This window comes from Diplotaxodon limnothrissa, linkage group LG11 (assembly GCF_057381915.1).
Source record: "Diplotaxodon limnothrissa isolate DT_005_m linkage group LG11, D_limnothrissa_male_GT1.1, whole genome shotgun sequence".
In the NCBI taxonomy this organism is placed as follows: Eukaryota; Metazoa; Chordata; class Actinopteri; order Cichliformes; family Cichlidae; genus Diplotaxodon; species Diplotaxodon limnothrissa.
This window is the reverse complement of record NC_140606.1, coordinates 9,419,188-9,445,235: the sequence shown is the minus strand read 5'-3', so window position 1 is coordinate 9,445,235 and position 26,048 is coordinate 9,419,188. Positions and strand designations below refer to the sequence as shown.

The 26,048-nt window shown below is 39.7% G+C and overlaps 1 protein-coding gene and 1 pseudogene across 1 annotated transcript; both read left to right on the top strand.

Moving 5' to 3' along the window:
- LOC146622316 (E3 SUMO-protein ligase KIAA1586-like) overlaps positions 1–5,833 on the top strand; it is a 6,348-nt pseudogene extending 515 nt beyond the window's left edge.
- Positions 5,834–6,534: 701 nt separating this feature from the next.
- LOC146622315 (myelin-associated glycoprotein-like) lies at positions 6,535–17,699 on the top strand. Its single transcript, XM_085366801.1, has 6 exons — positions 6,535–6,586; positions 6,782–7,141; positions 7,803–8,099; positions 16,948–17,208; positions 17,286–17,376; positions 17,600–17,699. The coding sequence occupies exons 1-6, from the start codon at positions 6,535–6,537 to the stop codon at positions 17,697–17,699; spliced, it is 1,161 nt and encodes a 386-aa protein (XP_085222927.1).
- The last annotated feature ends 8,349 nt before the right edge of the window (positions 17,700–26,048 follow it).

The window sequence follows — 26,048 nt, the reverse complement described above, 5'->3', positions numbered from 1 at the left end:
ATGTCAACAACTCAACGTGGTCCGGAGAGGGTGTGTAAAACGCGCAAACAGCTGCTCGGCTAAAATACAAAAACAATGAACACTTAATATGCTCTCCTGGCTTCAGACTCTGAGTAGTAAAAGAACATGGTCAGAATCAGAGGACTCGCTGGCTGACCCCCCACCAAGCCAGAATGATATCGCTGCAGGTCACACGCAAGCTAATGAAAGCTGCACTAGTGCCGCAGCCGCGGACGACGGCACTTTTTGCGACGACGAGGACGAGAATGACACCATTTCTACCGATGACAACAGTCGCGTTAGCGAGCATGAGTGGCCAGAATGTTGGTCCCAAGCACAAGTCCGGTATTTCTCCACAAATTACAAGTGGCTGATCAGCAGAAATCAAAAGTTGGGTTGTAGTGTGTGTAGTCAAGTTTGTGCTCGCGTGGACATGCAGCAAGGGCAGAGAGTGTCGCAGGAGTGGAGTGGGTGCTTAATCTCGTCTTTTGGAAGGGACAAGGCTGCACAACAAAACTCACTACGAAAGAAAATAAAAGAGCACAGAGACTCAATTTATCACAAGAAAGCAGTTGAAATAAAAGAGAAGGCAACACAAAATACAATGCAAAAACACATTGAAGATATGAGAAAGGCTGACTACGCTTCAACTTGCAATGTGTTTAGAACAGCTTATAAGATTGGCAAGCATGGGCGTCCCTTTACAGACATGCCAATAGATGTCCAGTTGCAAGTCTTAAATGGTGTCAAGATGGGCAGAGTTTTGCACTCTAATAACTCATGTGCAAATATACTGGATCACATTGCAGCTGAAATGAAAAAGAAGGTAGTCAATGACATAGTGATGAATGAAAGAAAATTGTGTGTGCTCATTGATGAATCCACTACAATAAGTGGAAAGTCTGTGCTTGTCGTGTGCCTGCGGTCAGCTATTTCCAGTGAAAATCCAGACACAATATTTTTTGAACTGATTGAGCTGCAGGGGACCACAGCAAAGGACATCACTGAAGCACTGTTAGGATGTCTTCATAATAATGGCTTTGACCCTCACTACCTACAGGAACATTTGTTGGCATTTGCTTGTGATGGAGCCTCAGTGATGCTTGGGAGGAAAGCAGGAGTTGCTGCCAAAGGAGGTTGCAAAGAAAAGCGTCTGGACTTCTTTAAGTTGCTTGAAGACGTTTCACCTCTCATCCGAGAAGCTTCTTCAGTTCTAAGGTCAAATGGTGGAGAGTCCCAGATATAAACCTAGTGGGAGAAACCCCCCACAGAGGGACAAAAGGACCCCCTGATGATCCTCTAATCGCCTGAGCCAAGGTGTGAGACTGGGTGTGGGTCCCAATCAGCCAGAGTTTCGGGTGTGTTCATTGTGAAACCTGGCCCCACCTTATCATGCGAATTCCTGAGGTCAGATGGCCCAGGATGTGAGTGGACGTTAAGGCGTCTGGGAAGGGATCTCAAAACTGGATTATAGATGGAAGAGAGTTGGTGTCGTAAACCCCCGCCTCTGTTCAAAGATGGTCGCTCACAGTGGACATAGATGGCTTCTTTCACTCCTCTTTCAAACCATCTGTCCTCTCTGTCCAAAATGTGAACATTGGCATCCTCGAAAGAGTGTCCTTTATCCTTAAGATGCAGATGGACTGCTGAGTCTTGTCCTGTGGAGGTGGCTCTTCTGTGTTGTGCCATGCGCTTGTGAAGTGGCTGTTTGGTCTCTCCAATGTAGAGGTCTGAGCATTCCTCGCTGCACTGTACAGCATACACCACATTGTTAAGTTTGTGAGAACCTTCACAGACAGGAGTTGCTGTGCAGCTTTGTTCCAAATTCCCTTACCTGTTTGTCTGGCATTGTTCCAATCACAGACTGGAACTGGCAGTTTGTGATGTTTTGAAGGAGGTAGGAGGAATCAACCACTTTAAAATATTCTTAGATCAGCTTTACTCCCTCTACCATGCATCACCAAAAAACCAAAGGGAGTTAACCGAGAGTGCTCACAATGTTGGACAACGTCTCCTTGTGATAGGCCGTGTTTTATCAGTGCGTTGGGTTGCTTCAAGTGAGAGAACAGTGAAAGCATGTATGGGAGAACTACCAAGCTCTGCAGGTACACTTTACAAGTGCTGCTGCTGATACCAGCAGGGACTCAAGAGAGAGCAAAATACAAATTAGTTTATAATTTATTTTATGTACATTTTGTTAAAAAAAAATTTCAATACCTTTTTGCACATTTTATTTATGTTCAGTAGCTCTTTCTAGCTCAAGCAAATCCACAAACTAATAAAATGATTTATTATTTTGTATAAGGTTGTCTGTTGACTGTTGTATATAAAACCCATTCAATATAGTTGTTGTTACCTCAGGGGAGGCGGAAAAAAAATAGAGTACCGGCACCTCTTTTGGGCCACTTAAAGCACTGCAACCAACGAGATTAAAATCAAGTTTAAACTGGTTAAGAAGCTTATCAACTAAAAGATGTGGCTGGATAGTATTAAAAGCTGAAGAAAAATCAATAAATAAGAGCCGAGCATGAGCTTTGGCGCCATCAAGATGGCGATAAAGGAAGTTCAACGGAGTGACCACTGCATCATCAACACCTCTACAAGGCCTGTATGCAAATTGTAGTGGATCTATAAGCTTCTCTACTTGCTGCAGGATCTCCTTCCTGACAAGTTTTTCAAAGGACTTCATTACTAAGGATGTTAGAGCGACAGGCCTAAAAGCATTTAATGATGTAGGTTTTGTGGAGAAATAATAGATTTTTTCCATACCTCTGGAACCTTCTGTTGCTGAAGAGATAAAAGAAAGATGTAATAAAAAATACTGCATAATTGCTCAGCGCATGTTCTAAGCACCTGGCCACATATATTATCAGGACCTGGACTTTTATTAGTCTTACTCATTTTAAAAAGATTTCCCACCCTTCTTTCATCAAAGAACAAAGCTGGGGGGCCTCTGGTGCTCTCTATTAAGAAATCAAGTGTATTCCTTGGATTATAATTATCATTAAATCTCAAATAAAAGCTATTCAGCTCATTGGCTAACTGAGAGTCTGAACTAAAACCAGGGAGACTTATCTTATTACAGTCATTGTAACAGTGACCAGTCATGTGTTTCATGCCTGCCCAGGCCACCCTTAAGTTATTTTTTCCTCAGGCAAAAAAAATAAAATAAAGGAATAAAAGAATGAAATAAAATAAGTTAAAACACTGACACTGACAGACAGAGACAACCTGCTGGTCGCCGCAAGAGCAGCGCCCTTCTTCAGGGCGCAATAGGGTCCTGACGTGTCAGAGATGAATAAACACTCTTGTGAGTCAGGGCAAATTCATCTGTCAAGACTGCAGCATTTGCAAGAGACTCAACTTTTTGTTCATTTAAATAAATCACCACATGCTCCGGCAAACATTTATTAAAATCCTCCAAAAGCACTAGTTCCCTCAGCTGTGCAAAATCTTTGACTTTGCTAGCCTGACACTCTTTATCAAAAAGCACCCTTTCTCACACATAAACTACACACACTTGGTTGTCCCTTTCCCCATAGTTTCGGAATTTCTGTCTGTATGCTTCAGGCACCAATTGACAAGCACACAATACTGTAGCCCTAACCACATCATGGTCTAAGCTTTGGTCCACTGAGAGGCTAGCACACTCCTCCTGAACTTTACTCACAAGCCTACACTGCAGCAGCAAGGCCCAAACTTCCTTTTGCCATTTCAAAGCTTTAGCAAACACAGCAAAGTATGAATCCACCTCAGTTTCTCTAAAGGGTAGCAACAATTTAATGCGCAAATCAAAGCAATTATGGGGAGATAGGGGGAGCTTGCAGTTTGAGCGGTGACTGGATGGAGCTACTATGGTGGCGTTGCAGCTCTAAAGCTTTCACCCATAGATGCATTCCTTCCACCTCCAGCTCCCAGTTTCTCAACTCCACTTCCATAATGCAGAGCATTAGCTGGAGCTCCTCAGCTGACGTCCCCATCATAGAACTGGGAGGAGCTAAAGGAGAAGTGTTTACAGGAGGACCCGTGGAAGGAGCTAGAGGCTCCACATCAGCTTTGCCTGCCCCATTTGCAACTGCCACATCTGCCAGCAGAACCCTCTCAACCAGTTACAAGCTGCCGCAGCTGTTCTTTCCTCACAGCCAATGGTGTTTGCACATTAGAAAGGTTTTCAATGAGCCTCAAATCTATCTTTCAACACTTATTTAACTGCTATGTTGGATTCCTGGCAAACTTATCTAAATGAAACCCCATTGTGGCTAACCACACAATTCAAACAACCTTCACGTGGAACTTACACAAGCACAAACAACACAGAGAATGAACAATGTCACCCTTGGGTGTGAGGACCACAAACATACAGCATCATGACCTGGGTCATAACAGAGAATCAAGTGCACATCTGTCCATACTGGCCTGTGGTGAGTGTAATAGTTTTTACTGCTAAAAACAGCAAATCCCCAAATATAAGTCAGCAAAGGCAAACATTAGCATATCATCTTTATCTATCCACAGTCTATTTATTCATCTATTTATTCTAGCAAAGCTTATGGTAATTAGCTAAAGCACCAAGCTTGAGGTGGGATGCTGCACTGTGGTTAACGTGTTGCATTGCAAAACAGAGCTGTGAAGTGATGCATGACTGTCAAGTGTAACCCTTCTGATGAATGTTAAAAATAAACCCATTTGTATTATGGTAAATATTCTACATATAGCACTGGTGGTTATAGGCTGGTTTTCTTTTAATGTAACATGACAATTCCAGTAACCAGAGAAATATTTAAACTAGGTCAGGGGTGTCGAACTCCAGGCCTCGAGGGCCGGTGTCCTGCAGGTTTTAGATCTGACCCTGGTCATTACACCTGAGTTCATTACCAGGCCTCTGGAGAACTGCAAGACATGTTGAGGAGGTAATTTAGCCGTTTAAATCAGCTGTGTTGGATCAAGGACACATCTAAAACCTGCGGGACACCGGCCCTCGAGGCCTGGAGTTCGACACCTGTGAACTAGGTTGACCTTTCTTGCAAAACACAAAAGGAATGACTTTATACAAGGGACACATAGAGGTCAGCTTGCAGTAAAGACAATAACTCAGTATGGTAGAAACTACAAAAAAGAATCAATTTAATGGAAAACAAATAAGATTTATTTTAAAAACGGAAAGAAAGAAATTGACCAAAAAGTGAAAATCTAAATATATTAATACATAATATAATGAGAAACTAAATAAAGAAGCAAAAGGCAACAAGAAAGGCATGTAATGATCAAGTTGTGATGTCAGTCTCAAAGAAACAGTGAAACTGATTATAGGGAGGGGTGGCCACCTGCTGCGTCAGGTTGGGCTGACAGGAGGAAGACAGGATAAAAGATATGCTGTGGAACAGATCCATATATCAATAACAAGTATGATTCAAAACATTATGAGTGAGAAAGGTGACTGATGAAGAAATCCTCAATGGATAATGGGAATCCCTAGAAGCCTAAAACTACTGCAGCATAACTACGGGGGAATTCAGGGTCACCTGGTCCAGCCCTAACTATATGCTTTAGCAAAAAGCAAAGTTTTAAGCCTAATCTTGAAAGTAGAGATAGTGTCTGTCTCCCGAATCCAAACTGGAAGCTGGTTCCACAGAAGAGGGCCCTGAAAACTGAAGGCTCTGCCTCCCATTCTACTTTACTACTAGGAACAACAAGTAGGCCTGCAGTGTGAGAGTGAAGTGTTCTAATGGGGTGATATGGTACTATAACGCTATTAGGTTATCATAGAAAAAAATGAAATTATGATTAACATGACTATTTTCTCAACCTTACAGCATATGAGGGAAAGAAGTGACAGTTTGTGTTTGATAAAGTGGCTTCAGAGGGCTATCTAAGAGCTTGCAAAGAAAAGAGACTGGACTAAATTTCTTAAAGATGTTTCACCTTTCATCCGAGAAGCATCACGGCTAGCTGGGCAAGCTGTATGAGTTTTAATAAAGGACCCAAGTTGAAGGCAGCTTCTGATGCGAGTGAGCTTTATTAATATGGTAGGTGAAACAAACAGGAACGTAGCAGGTATGAAATAAAACCTAAGGATAACCTAAACTGGGGAAAACTAACCAAAAACAGCCTTGAAACCTGAAATGGAGGTGCAGGGAAACTACACAGGATGACACAGGGAAATAACACAGACGAACCAGCAACAAGCAGGAGAAAACACAGGGCTCATAAACACAAAGGGGCAATCAGGGAATGAGAAACAGGAGGGAGACACAGCTGGGATTAATAGGACATAATGAGACAAGGGGAAGAAAAACTAGACGCACTAAGATAGCAAATGGCCTCAGAACTAGAAGACCTTAATCGGAATAAAATCGAAAACATGGATAATAACAATGAAAAAAAACCACTGAGTCCTCAGACTCAGGGCTATGGCATGCATTTCAATTCAGTGGATCTTAAAAATAGAATTGAAACGTCGCAATCACCTCACACATGAAGTGTGACGACAAACAAAACTTGTCTGTATTTACTTGAGTGACAACAAGGTGAAAGATGGCATTGCGGTGGTCTTTGTGTTTGTTCTTCATGTGCATTTGCTTTAAAGGTATGGATAGTTCATATATTTAGCTGTAATTTTTAATTCTCACTTCTTTTATAGGCCTTTGTGTTTTTGTACAGACAAATTATGACAAGTGTTAGATGATCTGGTCTGTATTATTCCATGCTGCTGTCCTTCTTTCATTCTTTGTCTTATTCCTGTGCTTTATTTCATTGCATTTTACTCTGCACTTTATTACAGTTACCCCAACAGAAGCTTCATCTTGGAGCGCCACTGTGCCATCCTCAGTGAAAGGTCTTCTTGGCGCATGTGTGGTGATCCCCTGCTCTTATAACTACCCAGATCCACAAATCAGTACCACAAGCTTTACAGGCATTTGGTATAATAAGAATAATCAAGTCATCTGTCATTCGGATAAGTCTCAAACTTCGGGTCAGTTTCGGAATAGGACAAAGCTGCTGGGAGACCTCAGCAAGAAGAACTGTTCTCTGATGATTGATGATCTTCAACAAAGTGATGTGGGGCCTTTATATTTCCGGATTGAAATTAAAGGCTATGACCAGTACTCCTACAAAAATAACAAAGTCTCTATTTCAGTCAGTAAGTAAAATAAATATGGTTACCAGTAAAGTCTTGTGTTCTAGCTCTAATAGTTCTCTTTTTATTTCCAGTATTTTTACCATCATGTTGGACGTTTGACATTCAGCATTCCTGAGCATTTTAGTTTTAGTGAAACAGGCCTGATCTAAGTCTTTTATACTCATTTGAATATAAATATGAAGTAAATATTGTAGGGTCAGGTTGCAGTGCTCTGGAACATTTTACATTAATTTTTGCAGACTTGCATTAGTTGTTGAACTACTCATTCAAACCTTAGATGTAAAAATGTATTTGTGCAACTCATCAAATTATGATAATCAATCAAAATCAATGGCAATAGAAGTTATCATTATACTCCAACCATGTTATCAACTATCAATTCGCTTTGTTCTTTATAAATTGTTTATTGTAAAACTGCTCATCTTCTTCTTCTTTGTCAGTCAGATATTGAAAGTAATTATCACCTAGTTTATTTCTTATTTCATTCATCTTTAAGCTTGAAATCACACTCAAAACCCTTTACTGTGAACAGTTTATTAACTTGACCAAAATTTAAAGTTGCATAAAACATAAAATCAGCAGCTGTACTGTTTAAGTACATTTGTATTTCCATTACAGTATAAACTTACTGCCATGATGGAGTTCTGGTTTATGACCACAGTCTTTTTTGTTAACACAGGTCAACCTGTTTTCTCTGTGCAAGAGGTAAAGGAGGGTGAGAATGTGTCTGCATCCTGCTCTGTGTTTCACTCCTGCCCCACATATCCACCTTCTTTCATCTGGAGTCACTCTGGAGAGCAGCATGATCAAACACAGCAGCTTCATGAAGGCCAGTGGAATTCAACATCTACTCTGACCTTTCGCCCAAACCACTCTGATCACAACAAGCCTTTAAAATGCAACATAACATACCATCGAGGGCTGCACCTGGAAACATCTAAGATACTTCAAGTAAGATGTAAGTATACTGCAGATTTACCAGGGTATTAACCGCTGTAGCTAGTATCAAGCCTTTTTAAACTAAAATCTCCAAAAGTTGATTCTGCTCATCGGGACGCAATGCCCCAATCTTATAAGATTTCCCAATCTTACCTGCAGTCAGCTGAGACTGAAGAAGTCACTTGAATGAGTGACGAAACGTTTCTCCCACAAAACGCTACGTCCAGATGAACAGAATCAACTTTTGGAGATTCACTTACCTTGATGATTGAGCATGCATCAAGACATTTAAACGAAAACGTTATTTACAATCAAATTTTTAAAAAAAAGAAAAAAACATTAAAAATCTGGATTAAAACATGATAAAATAGAACAAAATAGGGGAAGGGAGCACAAATAAAGAAAGTTACAATTTGTTGTATGGTCACAGTAGACACAGTTGCCTCTCACCATGACTGAGTATGACAGCCCTCACACTACTCACCTGAAAACTTTATTCATGCTGCCAGTAAATGAAGTTCACTGGAGTTTTTTTGTTTTTTTTTGTATTGAAAGGGAAAGTTGTGAAACATTGCCTTCTTACATACTATATTTCTTAATTATTAATTATTAATTAAAGTTGTCAGTTTTACAGGGGTTTTTTGGGTTGTTTTTTTTTTATATATATACACACACACTAAAAAACTGTATGCCTGAAGTGCTTCAGTGATGCTAACCCTGTCAGCAGCTATGAGTGGCACAGTTAAACTGTCAGCTGTCACCAGACATGCCCTGTGCAGCTCATGTTATGTGTTACCACTAGCATCCCCAGGCTTCTACCTTTCTACCTATAAAACCCGGAGAGCAGTCAAATGGTGGAAGTGGAAGCTAAATTGGCTAGTCATTCATATGTATATTAGGCTGTTAAGTAGGAATTCTGGAGGGAGGGGAGTGGGGGTGGGGGAGTGGAGTGTTTCAGTTTGCCATTTTGGGGAGAAATCAACACACATGGGTGTATGTCCTTTGTTGCTGACATTTATTGATAAAAACAGTACAAAAAACCAACCATTTGTACACATATTTACAAATAATTCAACATTGTCAGCAATCACTCACAATCCTGGCACTGCCATGGTACCTGTAGTCTGCATTTACCACATGTGTATCTTTTGCAGTGAACACATCGCACAGTGGCCTGATTTTTCTTCCATTTGTGTTTGACCTGACACGTGGCTCTTTTTCCAGGGCTAGGTGTGGAGGGTTCTGCCCGAAGCAACTGATCTTTTCTTGCCTTCTTCGCAGCTACATGAGAGTGAGCCAACTCTGTTGCAAGCGCCACCAGGAAGTCCACCCGTCTTTCCTTCGTCCCGGTGCATGCTTGATACAGCACATGTGCATTCAGTGCTGCCATGTCAATCATGTTATAAAACACGGCGACTGGCCAGCGCCGTGTTCCTTTGCGGACAGTGTACTCCCGAACCATCTGGTCCATCACATCCACGCCACACTTTGTTTTGTTGTAAAGGGTGACAGTGTTTGGCTTCCTTTTGGTGGTGTTATCAGTCTGAACCACGCTGTGCATGCTGCTAAGAATATAGACTGTCTTCTTCCGTTTGGCCGCATACGCCGTCAGCGTGGCAGCAGAGGTTGAAAACACCTAAGAAATAAGATAAATTGTTATTTTCATAGCCCTTTTACACACAATGAAACACATAAACATAGAACCACAAAAGACCTGCAACATACCTGAGTGGTGAATACATTGCGATCTGTCTGTCTAGTGGATTGAGGAATTTCCCTGCGAATCCTGTTGACTGTGCCGAGGATGGTGGTTTTCCGTCTAAGAAGTTTTTGTGCCAGTGAAAGCGATGTGAAAAAATTGTCCGTGGTAACATTTCTGCCCTTGTCTAGGAATGGTTCCATCAGCCTCATTACTACATTTTCAGAAAGTCTCTCCCCAGTGGGACGACTGGGGTCCTTGCCAAGATATGGGAAGACATTGCAAATGTACTTGGATTTTAGGTCGCAAGCCACCCAAAACTTGATCCCAAACTTGTCAGGTTTACTTGCAATATACTGCAGGAAACAGCACCGAGTCTTTGATGGGAAAAGCTGTTCATCAATGGTGATATGTAGACCAGGGTTGTAGCACGTGATGCAGTTGGTGACAAATGATCCCCACACACTGGAAATTGCAGCAAACTTGTCAGTCTTTGCTCGATCACAGCGGGTGGACTTGTCATCAAAGCTTAGGTGTTGCATGATGTTTTGGAAGCGGTTTCGTGCCATAATTCCAATTATCTGTGGGTTTCCCAGGTTTGCTGACCAGCAGTCATTTACAGATGGAAGCCTGCAAACCCCCCGCAAGATCACAATTGCAATAAATGCCATTAGTTCAGGGAGGTCCATGAACCAATGAACATGCTCCGTTTGCTGTGCATGTTGAATAGTCCATTCTTGAATGCTACGAAGCATGTCAAGAGTGACGAAACACAGGAAGCTCTGAAGGCGACTCGAGATACTTCTCCTGGCCTTAGCCGTTGGCTCTCCATCTGCAGCGTACGCTTCTATTGGGGTGAAAGGGAGACAGGTCCCCACATGTTCTTCACGCCACACTGTGCCATCTTTCGCTGTCTCAGTCCCCAAACAAGGTCTCTTTTTCGGTGGAGAAGCAGTCTCCTCATCTGCAGTGTGAACAAATTCAAGGAAAGAAAATTCATCGCCCTGAAGAATCCTCTGGTGTACGGACCTCCTCTCCAAGGAAAGAAAATTCATCGCCCTGAAGAATCCTCTGGTGTACGGACCTCCTCTCCAAGGAAAGAAAATGCAGAGAAGACTCACCACTCAGCAGGCCTTGGAAATGATCCTGACGGAAGTCGACCCTTGTGACTCGGATGGAGAAGACCTAGCAGTTCAGCCGGATTCGGACTCAGAGCTGTCTGATCAGTCTTCCGGTTAGTTTCATTTCATGTTATTTCCTTTTTCATTTCAAGTAAGTGGATGTAGTTAGTAAGTAAGATATTTCAGACATTATTCTGATACAGAGGAGGAGATACTGGAATTATAATTAGTATCTATGCATGCATTTGTGATTTTGTTTGACCTTCCCATTTTGCTCACAATTTGAATTTGTTCACACTGCAGATGAGGAGACTGCTTCTCCACCGAAAAAGAGACCTTGTTTGGGGACTGAGACAGCGAAAGATGGCACAGTGTGGCGTGAAGAACATGTGGGGACCTGTCTCCCTTTCACCCCAATAGAAGCGTACGCTGCAGATGGAGAGCCAACGGCTAAGGCCAGGAGAAGTATCTCGAGTCGCCTTCAGAGCTTCCTGTGTTTCGTCACTCTTGACATGCTTCGTAGCATTCAAGAATGGACTATTCAACATGCACAGCAAACGGAGCATGTTCATTGGTTCATGGACCTCCCTGAACTAATGGCATTTATTGCAATTGTGATCTTGCGGGGGGTTTGCAGGCTTCCATCTGTAAATGACTGCTGGTCAGCAAACCTGGGAAACCCACAGATAATTGGAATTATGGCACGAAACCGCTTCCAAAACATCATGCAACACCTAAGCTTTGATGACAAGTCCACCCGCTGTGATCGAGCAAAGACTGACAAGTTTGCTGCAATTTCCAGTGTGTGGGGATCATTTGTCACCAACTGCATCACGTGCTACAACCCTGGTCTACATATCACCATTGATGAACAGCTTTTCCCATCAAAGACTCGGTGCTGTTTCCTGCAGTATATTGCAAGTAAACCTGACAAGTTTGGGATCAAGTTTTGGGTGGCTTGCGACCTAAAATCCAAGTACATTTGCAATGTCTTCCCATATCTTGGCAAGGACCCCAGTCGTCCCACTGGGGAGAGACTTTCTGAAAATGTAGTAATGAGGCTGATGGAACCATTCCTAGACAAGGGCAGAAATGTTACCACGGACAATTTTTTCACATCGCTTTCACTGGCACAAAAACTTCTTAGACGGAAAACCACCATCCTCGGCACAGTCAACAGGATTCGCAGGGAAATTCCTCAATCCACTAGACAGACAGATCGCAATGTATTCACCACTCAGGTATGTTGCAGGTCTTTTGTGGTTCTATGTTTATGTGTTTCATTGTGTGTAAAAGGGCTATGAAAATAACAATTTATCTTATTTCTTAGGTGTTTTCAACCTCTGCTGCCACGCTGACGGCGTATGCGGCCAAACGGAAGAAGACAGTCTATATTCTTAGCAGCATGCACAGCGTGGTTCAGACTGATAACACCACCAAAAGGAAGCCAAACACTGTCACCCTTTACAACAAAACAAAGTGTGGCGTGGATGTGATGGACCAGATGGTTCGGGAGTACACTGTCCGCAAAGGAACACGGCGCTGGCCAGTCGCCGTGTTTTATAACATGATTGACATGGCAGCACTGAATGCACATGTGCTGTATCAAGCATGCACCGGGACGAAGGAAAGACGGGTGGACTTCCTGGTGGCGCTTGCAACAGAGTTGGCTCACTCTCATGTAGCTGCGAAGAAGGCAAGAAAAGATCAGTTGCTTCGGGCAGAACCCTCCACACCTAGCCCTGGAAAAAGAGCCACGTGTCAGGTCAAACACAAATGCAAGAAAAATCAGGCCACTGTGCGATGTGTTCACTGCAAAAGATACACATGTGGTAAATGCAGACTACAGGTACCATGGCAGTGCCAGGATTGTGATTGCTGACAATGTTGAATTATTTGTAAATATGTGTACAAATGGTTGGTTTTTTGTACTGTTTTTATCAATAAATGTCAGCAACAAAGGACATACACCCATGTGTGTTGATTTCTCCCCAAGATGGCAAACTGAAACACTCCACTCCCCCACCCCCACTCCCCTCCCTCCAGAATTCCTACTTAACAGCCTAATATACATATGAATGACTAGCCAATTTAGCTTCCACTTCCACCATTTGACTGCTCTCCGGGTTTTATAGGTACACTGTAAAAACTGTGACTAGAGGTTACTTAAAAAAGTTATGGCAACAAAGTGACACTTGAAATAATTAAGTAGATTTTAATTTCAAAAGATTTATGTAAAATGTAGAGAAAATGTTAATTAAATTCAAATAGAAAACAAAAGTAGATATTAATAGAATTAAACTGTAAATATGTGTTGGATTTAGGGTCAAAATCTCAAACTGAAGGTTGAAATTGCCCAACTTTACCAAAAAAAATAATTGATATGAAATAAGTCTCTGAGAAAAATTACTTTGAATTTACTAACTATCTGGCAAAGGTTTAGTAAAAACTTCCTAAAATATCCATTACAAAGAAATGAAATCTTCTTGTTTTTTCAGTAAAACTCAAATTGGATTCAATAATTTTCCAAATAAACCTTAAAAATAATGACTGAATAATAAGAGGAAATGAATTTTACTTATTTTCTGAGTAAAATGAATCAATTTCACAAAGAAAACATCAAAACAGTAATTTGTTTTATTGTGGAAAATAAAACACAGTAATTTATAATATAACATTTTTCTGCTCGTATACACTGAATTCTCATCAACAATCTCCTGATCTCCTAAATACATTCCTCTGCTGTAAATTTGTTTTAGTGTCATAAACAGTTTATCACACAGCTTTGTGTACAGAGCAACAGCAACATAAACTGCATGAATGTAAACCAGTTTTGTAAAAAAGAAATTAATCTTTAGACTGTAATATCAACATGAACCTGAAATTTGAATATCCTTTACCGTTTCCTTTATCTCTGTTACTTATTTATGATTGACAAACAAAAACTTTAGTTTGTCAATCTTTTGTTAAATTGAATCACTCAATATAACTGTAGAACAAAGGTTTTTCACTCATGTACATGGAATATCAATAATGTAAATCAACCTTTTATCCCAATTTGGATGTTTAACCTGAGAAAATCTAAGACACATGTAAGAGGAAGTAACATTTCTACAGCTACAGGACTGCACTTCTGTTAAATTTTAAAGTTGTTTTAAACCAATGTTTTATAGTAACATACACTATAAACAAAGAAAAGCTTCACTAGTGATTCCTCCAATTTGCTGCCTTTCAAACAGAATATTCCTAAGAAACTTGTAGGTAATAAAAAACAAAATTAAAATGAAGAGCACAAATACAGCCTGACACATTGCAGGTCATTTGGGTAAGATATGAATAAGATGAAATTAACTTAAAAACTGAAAAGATAGCTGCATCTAACAAAGACAAACCAAAGGTTTTCAGTGAGCTTACTTCCCTTTCATTCTTTCAGAGTCCTCGTTTAAGCCAATAACTTGTTCTTGAGGCTGTTCACTTTTGGTGAGAGCTTAGCACAATCCAGTTCAAGGAAAAGTTTCTGGAATACTTCCAAGGTGTATTTTAGCTCTTTGGGATAGGCAAGATCGACTGCATATGTCAATCCAACCAGCATTGCGCATGCTCTTGGAAAATTGCCCAGAGCAGGCATAACTCTCACACCCTCCAGCACAATGCCAATGTCATCCTCCTCAGATCCAACAGCCTTGATTTTGTAGATTTTCATCCTCTGTTCAGAAAGATCTTGTGACACACCATCCTCATCAGCATCCTGAAACAACAAACACATGGGTTTTCTGACTGTAGTTGCACACATGAAATATTTCCTGGACACATCCTGTAGCTGAATGACAAATAAAACATGATAATGCCTCAAATTATTTGAAACTTGACAAACACATATGAATAACAAAAACAGAATAATGTTTCTACTTCAACACTTACACTGTACTCTTTGATCAGTTGATCAATGGACTCCCCAAGGTACACCATCAAGCACTGAATAACCAGATTTCTGGTTATGTTATTGCTAGGATTGCTTGGTGACTGAAAATGAGCAAGAATTCCAAAAATTACCATCAGATAAGTGACCATTTATTAAGACAAAACTGTGAGAATTGGCAGTATTAAAAAAAAACTGTTAAATATCAAATTATCATCACATGGAGCATTATGTGCGATAATTAGCTGATGTTAATGCACATGCCTGGGTGCTGACAGTCAACACAAAGGTATTGTCAACATGCTTGACAGGTTCAATCTTTAAATGTGTCGTTTTAGTAAATTACATTAATTTAGTCATTTAGTTTTTTTATCTAATTTAGTTTATGTTCGTCAGAAAGGGTTTTTCCTTCTTGGGACAAAACAAAAACCCAGCAATACCTGTACTTGTGTTTTTTTGTTTGTTTTTTGTTTGTTTTTTTTACTAAGAATAGACATGTATTTAAAATACAATTAAAACATGAAACCCATAATTGTGTTGTTAATTATATCAGTGACGTCCTGGCGTCCTCTTGCACTGACAAAAACATGCAAACAAATTAGTGGAGCTGTGCACCATGCAAATGAAATTTGACAAAAAAATTCTTTAAATAAAATTCCAAGCTGAAATGTCTGTGGAAAATACCTTGGCTATGATAGCCTGCAACTTCAATCCCATGCTGATCAGGTGAATTTAAGTTGAGGGATCTTCCATTACCTGAAAGGAAAGCAACATTATCATTTTTGACGTTTAGTCAGCTGTGTAAAAACCAAGGAGGAACCCACCCGGGGGATTAATAAAGTTTTATTTTATCTAATCTAATCTAATAACTTTAATCTCAGCCAAACCGATTTACTCACGAACAAATAAAACACTGAAAAAAACCAAACAATAACATTTTTAGGTTGTCTAAGTGACTTATACATTACGTTTAAACTGAGTAGCGAAACCCCGCGGTGATCTGAAAATGATGTGCCGGGAGTTGTGCCGTTCTCAGTGGCTTCAGTGACCCTCGAGCTCCCGGCTTGCTATCGAGCTGGTGGGTAGCAGATGCTCCGAAAACGTCGAAGCACTTTTGCAAACATGCGATATCTTGATAAACCGAGCAGATATTTGATGTTTACACAGCTACTTTCGCGCCTGAAAATATGTTAAAAGTTTATTTTGTGACCCAGAAAGATTACTAAGAGTAATTTTAAAACTTAGTAGCGGCCGCCATTATTGGAAACTGGAGTTCGAAAAACTGACTGTGGCTGACAAAATCACTCACGACTGACCGCAAAACCTTTTCATGAACTTTTAAACGTGGATGAAAGACGTTAAAACTCATCGGAATATACCGTTGATATTTTTTAATACGGTAAAACATGTGGTTAGTTAAAGCTGTTCAGTAACACAGTCGTGAAGGCTTGGAAAGTGACCTTGTGCTAGCAGTCCACTAACTGCCATTTGTGTAAAAATACGATACTATCATTACAGTGATGATTATTAATAAAATTTCGACGTATCATACTGTTTAAAACCTTTACTCAAAACCGATATACGTTATTGTTTAAACCGTGTCTTATATTTGAACAAATTAAGTAGTCTTACCTCTGACAAAATGGAGACGTCCACTCATGAAGCGCGTGTGTCCTGCACGTGGCACAAAGGATTATGGGCGGAAGTGTACAATGATTAAAATGAAAATGCTTTCATCAGTTAAATCTATTAGATTTCTTAAATTTTTTTAGTACTCAAACATTTTTTTTTAAATCTACTCAACAAACCATTGCTGAATTTACCCCAAACAAAACTGTGTAAATTTAAATAACTGAACATCTCAAAATTGTTGAATTTTGCTTAGATTTGATTAAAACTACTCATACACGTTTTTACTGAGTAATAATTACTATTACTCTCCTATTAGATTCTAATTAACCCCAATCACAGTTTTTACAGTGTAGGAATCCCTAAAATGATGGCTCGCGGGGGTTTAAGTGTTAAATTACGCGAGAGTAAATCCAAAAAGAAAATAGATTTTTTTATTTCATTCAAACATATATAATATATGCATGGCTATGTCTTAATATATGTCTAGTTCTCACAGATGGCCCTGACATCAAGCCTTCCTCAAAGTGCTCCTCCGAGGACGGCGTGGTAAAGTGTGAGTGCATCGTAGAGTCTGAGCCTCCCAGCATGGTCTATTTTATTCTTGGTGACAGAGTCATGCAAAGCAGCAAAGCAGAGAAAAATGGCTCTGTTACTATTGAGACTCTGCAGACAGACTTTGGGTCTTTCAGGTTTGTGCAGTGCCTGGCAAACAACATGCTGGGATATGACAACATCTTGCTCTCTTTACCTGTTAATGGTAAGAAAGACTTAGGATGAATTGATCTCTCTATTTTTACATGACAAAAATACTTAACATGGTTTCTTTGTCAACAGACAACATGCAGAATATTCTTATCTCAACCGGAGCAGGTGTGATTTTGCTGATTATTTTGATAGGAAGTGGAGTGGGAGTTGTTAAAAAATGGTAAGTTGTCATGAACATAATCATTGCAGATAAACAAGTATGTCATGCATGCAGGAGAATCTGTAAATATTGCAACATGTATCAAATAATAGTCACAATCATGATTACAACTATATGAGCACCAGAACAATTTTTTTAGGTCCTGACAGCCTGTCTTTAATTTCAGAGGCTGTGAAAAGTGTCAGTTTCCTTTCTCATTTAATCAAAAACACTTTACTGCCAGTAGGGGGAGATCAAGAGACACAACAACCACTAACCTGAGCACCATGATGTCAGACAGACCTGTGGAGCTCCCTCATAGTGCCCCACCGAAAAGGTTTTAATTCTGGAGTCCATGTTTATGTCCTCTGATATACGAGTTAAGAATGAGTCAAGGTTTTTTTTCCCAATCTCATTCAGTTTTCAATGTTTATCACTTATATCTGTCATATATAATTCACATTTTATTTGCAGAATACAATAAGTAAATATTAATGTCTAAAACTGTGATGATCTTGTGATTCCTGTCATAAACTGCAAAAAACTGGAACAAGGTTACTTCATCAGAATTCATGTTTTTGTATTTTTTTTTATTTTTTAATACCTGTGAACAGTTCCTCTATCCAATCTTTAAATGACGCAATGCTGCCACCTGGAGCTTGTTTCTCTTTCTCCCTCATTTGCGCGCGTGTGTGCGTGTGTACACACATATACACACACACACATATATACACACACACACACACATATATACACACACACACATATATACACACATATATACACACACACACACACATATATACACACACACACACACATATATACACACACACACACACATATATACACACACACACACACATACACACACACACACACACACACATATATACACACACACACACACACACACATATATACACACACACACACACACACACATATATACACACACACACACACACACATATATACACACACACACACACACATATATACACACACACACACATATATACACACACACACACACACATATATACACACATATATACACATATATACACACACACACACACATATATACACACACACACACACACACACATATATACACACACACACACACACATATATACACACACACACATATATACACACACACACATATATACACACACACACATATATACACACATATACACACACACACACATATATACACACACATACACATATATACACACACATACACACATATATACACACATATATACACACATACACACATATACACACACACATATATACACACATACACACACACACACACATACATATACACACACACACACATACACACACACACACATACACACATACACACACACACACACACACACACACACACACATACATACATACACACACATACATACACACACACACACACACATATATATTAGGGGTGCAACGATATTCGTATCGATATTGAACCGTTCGATACAGTGCTTTCGGTTCGGTACGCATATGTATCGAACAATACAACATTTGTAATTTATTTTATCAACTTTCCTTCTGACGATGCTGTCTGTGTTGAGCGCTCAGTGAATCTGCGTTCGACTACTCCGCCTAGGCTGCACTGTCGAGCGCAGATCCACTGAGCGCTCAACACAGACAGCATAGTCAGAAGGAAGAGCGCAGGGCAAGCTAGCGAGACAGAAGTTAAGCTCTCCTTGCAAGACACATGGACCTCCCCCACCCTCATTCAGATCTGGCGTTTGGAATTATTTTGGTTTTCATGTGACGTATGACCCTGAAGGTAAGCGAGTCATGGACTAAAGTAAAACAGTATGTTGGATGTGCCATGCAATGCTCAATTACATTGGTGTGAACTAGTGTGTTAGCGCAGTTAGCTCGTTAACGTGTTGGCCGTCTAGCCCCATGCACGGGGCGATCGGCGGTAGCTCGTTAACGGAGATTTGCCGTGTTGTGGCGTTAAGGTCATTTCAACGAGAATAACCTGAAAGCACTAGTGGGAACACAACGAATATGACTGCACATTTACGCCGACATCATCCTAGTGCAAAGACAAAAACAACAAGCATGCTACTAACTTTAGCCGAGTCATTTAGACAGCTGTTAGCACATGATTCTCCTTATGCTGCTGAGAATATAGCCCAGAAGAAGCGGATAGTATAGCTTTTATTTTGGAAAGAGACATTTCTCTGTAATAAACTCTCTTTTCCAAAGATGAGTGATTCCTCAATCAGATACAGGGCTTGCAATATCGCTAGCCCGACGTCCCGGAGCTAGCGATTTTTTCAGTCGGGCTACCAAAATCTATCTCTTCCCTGCCCGTCGGGCTATTGTAGGAAAAATATATGTCAATGCTTTTGCATTCTTTCGGAAATGTAGCTGGGTAATTATGTCATTGGCATCGGTGAGCCACTGTCAATATGTGACATATTGAAGTCGCGTTTGAATTTGCGCTTGTTTTTTTGCTTTCACTTTGCAATCGTGCGAACTGTGTATAGAGAGCGACAGCACTGATCTGTGAGTGATGATAATTTGTGCACCAATTCCTCTGACATCGTCTTATTAATCGTTAGCTTACTATGCAAACATGACAAGTGAAATCTCCCGCAGCAAGCTTAAACATGTGAGAGGTTGATCGTGCAGAGAATCGCTGAGCTTATGTGAGTGAGCGTGTAAAAGCATTTCAGTTCTGCTGAGCCAAATAAGACAGGTCAGGGTGAAGAAGTGACAGCCAAAGAAAAGCTTACCACAAAACGGAGAAGTTATGACAAATCAGACTATAAGGCAAAAAGAAAGTGCAGCTTTATGGTTTCATGGACAAAAGAATTTCTGTGGCTGCAATATGACGAGCTAAATAACCAGGGCTGCACATAAGTGGTCCGCAGGTGCGCATTCGCTGTCAAAATAAAAAACACGCACAAGGGTTAGGGTTAAATTTAAAAACTGTACTGAGTTAAAATATATATTTATAATTTTAATAAATGACAAATTAAAAAGGCATGAACTTTTTTTGTATCGAAAAAATATCGAACCGAACCGTGAATTTTGTGTATCGTTGCACCCCTAATATATATATATATACACACACACACACACACACACACGTATATGTATATATATGTAATATTCCGCAACTCTGAAAGTCTGTGTGGTGTCTGTGAAGGTTCTCAGTCATTCAGGTCATCGTAGTCAAAGGAGCTTGCAAAGAAAAGCGTCTGGACTTCAAGTTGCTTGAAGACGTTTCACCTCTCACCCGAGAAGCTTCTTCAGTTCTAAGGTTTATGGCTAGGGGCAGTGGCCCCTAGAGACAAAGCACGTACAAACTCCAAAACACATTTCTAGCATTAACTAAACTTCCAAAACCGAGCTACCTAGATCACTTAAGTTACACAATTGAAAACATATCTGTATTGTTTGTGTATTTATACACGCAAATCCAGCATGTCCAAATTAACACTGTCGGATTTGATTTCAACACTATTAAAGTGTCTATATGGGTCCACACCAGAGAGTGTTAATTTAACTCTTTTTGGAGAGTTGGTACGTTAACTCTGATTTAGTGTTAAACACCAAATCTGTCTGGAGTTGATAATTTAACACTTGGTGTTAAGAGTTTATATATTAACTCTCAAAGAGTATTTTAGTTTAACTACGTAAGAGTTATCTTCTAATTCATTCTAAAAAGCGGGAATTTTACTGTTCTGAACTTCTAGAAATTTATTTTGGAAATAAACATTTACTAAAAAGATGCAATGGTTTTTGAAAAACATTTATTCTGAACTGTGCACCACAATTTCAAAACATTTTCTGAAAGATGTAACAGTGTACATGTTCTCACTTTCATTAGAATTTTGTTTATCAAAAGGTCTGACATGGTAAATGCAAATAACAGCATTCTCATCACTTATTTCTTCAATACAATATGCATGTCCTTCATTCATCCCTTTGTGGAACTTCAACGCACTTCTGCTCTCCCCCATATTCCATCTTCACAAGCATATCCTGTGCGGAGATTGAATAAAAATTAGTTGACACTAATTAACGGCACAAATAATCCAGTAAACAATTGCAGCACAGTAAAAAAAAAAAAAAAGGAATCCTCTTTGAGCCGTTACTTGTGTAAAGTATTTTCCCAAAAGACAAAGACACAGGCAACAGGTAATACTGAACTAAATGTAAAACCTCAACCGTTTTAATTTTTACCTAAACCGTGTGCAAAAACTCTGGAGGGATCTATGCTAATGTAGAATCGAGTCAGGACATCTGCTACTGCTGTTTGCTCGTTTTTTTTGTTTTTTTTTATGGGCGATCGTTTTCAGGCTTCAAGTAGCACCATCATACCAACATTTCACATTCTAGACATTGTTTTAGGTGTATTTGACCAAAAGTTTGACTGAAAATTCACATGCAAGCTTTTTTCATGGCTGTGGTATTTGCCCGCAAACAATACCTTTCAGCTAGCTAAAACAGAATATTATGCTATCACCGAGCAACATGGCTAATGCCTTTCACACAGCTTTGTCTCAACTCCAAAGAGCCACAGAAGTAAAAGCTCATAATAATAATTGAAACAATCTTTGAAAAAAATGACTTACCAAGCATGGCAAACAACTCAAATATGTAGAGCAAAATGTTCTGAAACGGCTTCACTTCAGCTTCGATTGGAGCCGTGCTGGGGGCGGAGTCTGTGAATTCACTCTATTGGTGTCATACCCCCTGTAGGAGTTCAGAGTTAAGAGGTCAAGAGTTAATGTTTCCATTGTAACACCCACACACACACACTATGGGCGGAGTTTTTACGTGCTTCAGAGTTCGTACATGTTTTGAAGTTTGCACGTGCTTCGTCTCTAGGGGCCACCGTAAATATACTTTTATTTATTCACTCCACATAAAATGTAATAAATAAATCATATAATACAAAAACCAACTAGTCACAGTTCAACTTTTAACTATTTAAATTTTCAGCTTTTTCCTTTTAAACAAATTTAAAATGAAACACAAAACACCACAATTAAATATAAATTAAAATATGAAAACAAAAAGAACATGCATATTCTCTGTCATATGGGCCTGCATGAATAAACTTTCTGAATCCTTTATCATCCGCAACTGAAAATAGTTGTGAATATTATATGGGCAGAAATCTGTGCCATCAGAAACTGAATTTGAATAAGTTAAATTTGAATTGCTCAGATTGAATCGGAATTGTAACTTGAATAAATGCTTTTACAAACTGAATATGAATTTGCCTAATTTGAAATTCAATTTATTGGTTTATAAATGATCATCACTAAATTGAAATTGAATTTTATAGTTTGAAAATGAATCCATTTCCTTTGAAACCGTATTTTATCCTTTAAAAATTTAGCTCTCAAATAATTGCAGATTCATTTCTCACCATTCAGTTTCAGTTCTACAATTCAATTTCAGTTCCAAAATTAAGTTTTTTGGGACTTACATCCGGTTCCGGTTCAAGAGTAATCAAGCGCAGATTAGTAGAACTACGTTTTACTAGCGGACCGAAAGTGTTACTGACGGGAATCTACAACGTCTTGAGCTGAATTTGTCACGGCTGGGGCAGCAGTCGTGTTGTAGATGAATGACCCAAAATGCAAGCAAGCGACTGATAAAGAGTGTGACGCTTATTTACAAGTGGCAGTGGCAGAAACAGACAACGAAGCATGAGAAATACTAACGGAAATCTAAACTGGGAAAAACTAAATAACAAACCTGAGAGCATATGAAAAGGGCTGCGGGACAGAGACGGGACCGACGCATCATGCAACGCAGCGATACACAGATGAACTCAGACGAGCCAACAACAAACACAGACCGACACCCACTAAATATACACACACGGTAATCGGGTAATCACACACAGGAGGGGAGAACAGCTGATCCTAATACACATGATGACTGGAGGATACAAGCTGAACACAATGACAACAGACACAGACCTTCAGAATAGAACAGGAAATCCAGAACACGAGCCTTCAAAGTAAAGCAGGAAACACACAGACTGATTTACAACACAACACGGGGACATGAACAGAGCACCGAGGACAGACACAGGTAGTGCTGATAAAACACTAAACTTCAGGTTCAACCCTAAACTAATACAAAATCAGAATAAACACAAGGCACAAAAATGAACTTCAAAGAAACACAAAACGCTGGGTCAAAATGCCCCAGGACCATGACAGAATTAAGACTTCAGAAGTCATTCATCATGTCGAATGACCAGCGGATAAACTCTCAGGTTGGTAATAAATGTATTACATGTATAAGAACAAGCGTCATGTTAACAAATGATAGCCGTACAGTAACTTTTATGCTTATTGTAGCTGTTAGCTAAAAACGCTAATTTAGCGTACTTTGCCCTGAATTCAGCTTTGACAAATAAATATGATCGACTGTTGTCATCTTGTACCCTCTCAGAGCCCTGTATGCCTGCAGAGACCCCTACAGAAGGGAAACAAATTGGGCTTCTTTTTCAGAAGCCCAATTTGTTTCATAGTTAGATGCCTGACTGACAACTGTATAAACAAAAGCTACACACATTATTCGAAGCACATAGCGCACAGTCGTAAATTCCCCCTAATTTTGGTATGATCCGAGCTCAGGCACTAGGCAACTGAGCACAGCACTTACACATGTGAGCGAGGGGGGAGAAGCTGCTGCCTGCGAGGTACCGGTACTAGTTTTATTTTGTTGTATTTATCCGCAACACCTTAAAGGCCGGTCCGTGAAAATATTGTCGTGCACAAACCGGTCTGTGGCCCAAAAAAGGTTGGGGACCGCTGAATTAAAACACCAGGAAAAGAATTGTGGACCTCCATAAGTGTGGCTCAATTTTGAATACAATTTGGGTGCCATTTTAAATTAAGAAATACATATGATTTATCTCGGTACTCTTAAATTTAACAAATAAAATTTTTATATTTATCAATCTAAAAAAATCTAAATCTAAAAAATAGGGAGGGCGGTGTGCACTGTCAGGGCGATGGCATCCTCTGTGGCTCTGTTTGTCCGACACCCGAACTGAAGAGGGTCCAGTGTGTCAGGAAGGGAGGAGCAGATGTGACCTTTGACCAGCCGCTCAAGGCACTTCATGATGAGGGATGTCAGTGCAACAGGGCGGTATTCATTCAGACAGAGAGTTTATTTATTTTGTCTTTTGATATTGTCATATTCTAGCTTTACTCTCAGTTGTCTGTATTTTATTTTAATTGTATTTTTAATTATTTTTATTTATTACATACCACGTGTTTACATTCAGAATACAAAAAAGACAAAACATTGCCAATGTGATCAGTTGTCCACTATTAAAAACTTTCTAATTAGTCTTCCCAGACAAACACAGAAATTCCTGAAACAAGCGGTTAAAAAACTTGTTTTTCTTTATAGTGGGTTAGATTTGGTAGATGTTTGGTTAATGCATGGTGTTTGTGAACGCAGCATGAACATTCACGCCTAATGTAAGCAGCTGTAGCCTACTCCCATTTCCTGGCAACTTGCACTCATTCCTGTAGAGGGTGGCGAAGATCACAAGTTGTCTTTAAGTATTGCAGATCACATTCTTTTGTCCTGCCAATTGCTTAAAGCTTTGTAACTGTAAAAGGGTGGTAAGTAGGATCCTGACTGTCTGCAGTTTGGCTTAAAGTAGCGTGAACCCTGGCTGACTACTTTCTTTCTCTTGTTAAAGGCCTACACACTGCTGCTGTCTTGTTGTAGCCTGGTTTTTGCTTTGTTGCTGTCGTGTTGATTGGCATTTGTTCATTGTTTTATAGCGTTTCAGTGTTAACTGTTTGTTATATTTTAATCAAGCTTTTAAAAGGACCTGTATCTTAAAGGTTGTGTGTGTGTGTTTACTCCTTTTTCTTTTGTATCTTATTTACTGGGTTGTTTTTATATTGCTTTATTTATAATTTAAATCTTTTCTTGAGTGGAGACACCGCCAATGCTGGGGCAGAGGCTAGGCACGTGTGGTGGAATTCCCTTTTATGCCTGTGAATGTACACACCGGGAACCAAGTATAACGCACCATTTAAGTTGCAGTGAAAGTGGCAGTGAGGATTGCAGAGAGACTGCAACCTTGGGAACTCCTCAGTGTAGGTTGCCTCCCCAAGTGGTGGTCTCCTCTTCTTTTAAGTAATGTTTGTTAATAAAGTGTCTTAATTAACCCTGTTACTTAAGTTGCTGTCTTTTCTGCAGCTCTTTATTTATATTTGTTTTGTCCAATAATCGGTGAAATGGACTCTGTTTGTTAATAACGAGCCTGTGTGCCACTTGTAATTGTTACGATGCTTACACTGGCTATTGTAATCTCTCCTGGGGTGTAACTCCCTCCCTAGGTGGCGTTGTCAACACCATTTAGTTACCTTCACCAGTTTTCCTTCTTCACAGCGCCACAAGTCCGAAACATTTGGTGTGGATTGGCTCTGCTTCCCATAGCAAGTACACAAACACATCAACCAGTGTAGCCAAATAAAAGATGAACTCGTGTTTACCTGCACACGTGTGTACCCATATAAACACTTTTTTTTACAAGAAAGCACAGAGTAAAGGTAGTGTACTTTTGCACGTTAGCTAAAATGTTATATTCACCGGTTGTTGCCCACATTACTTTAGAAAAGCCACAAAATGAAGAG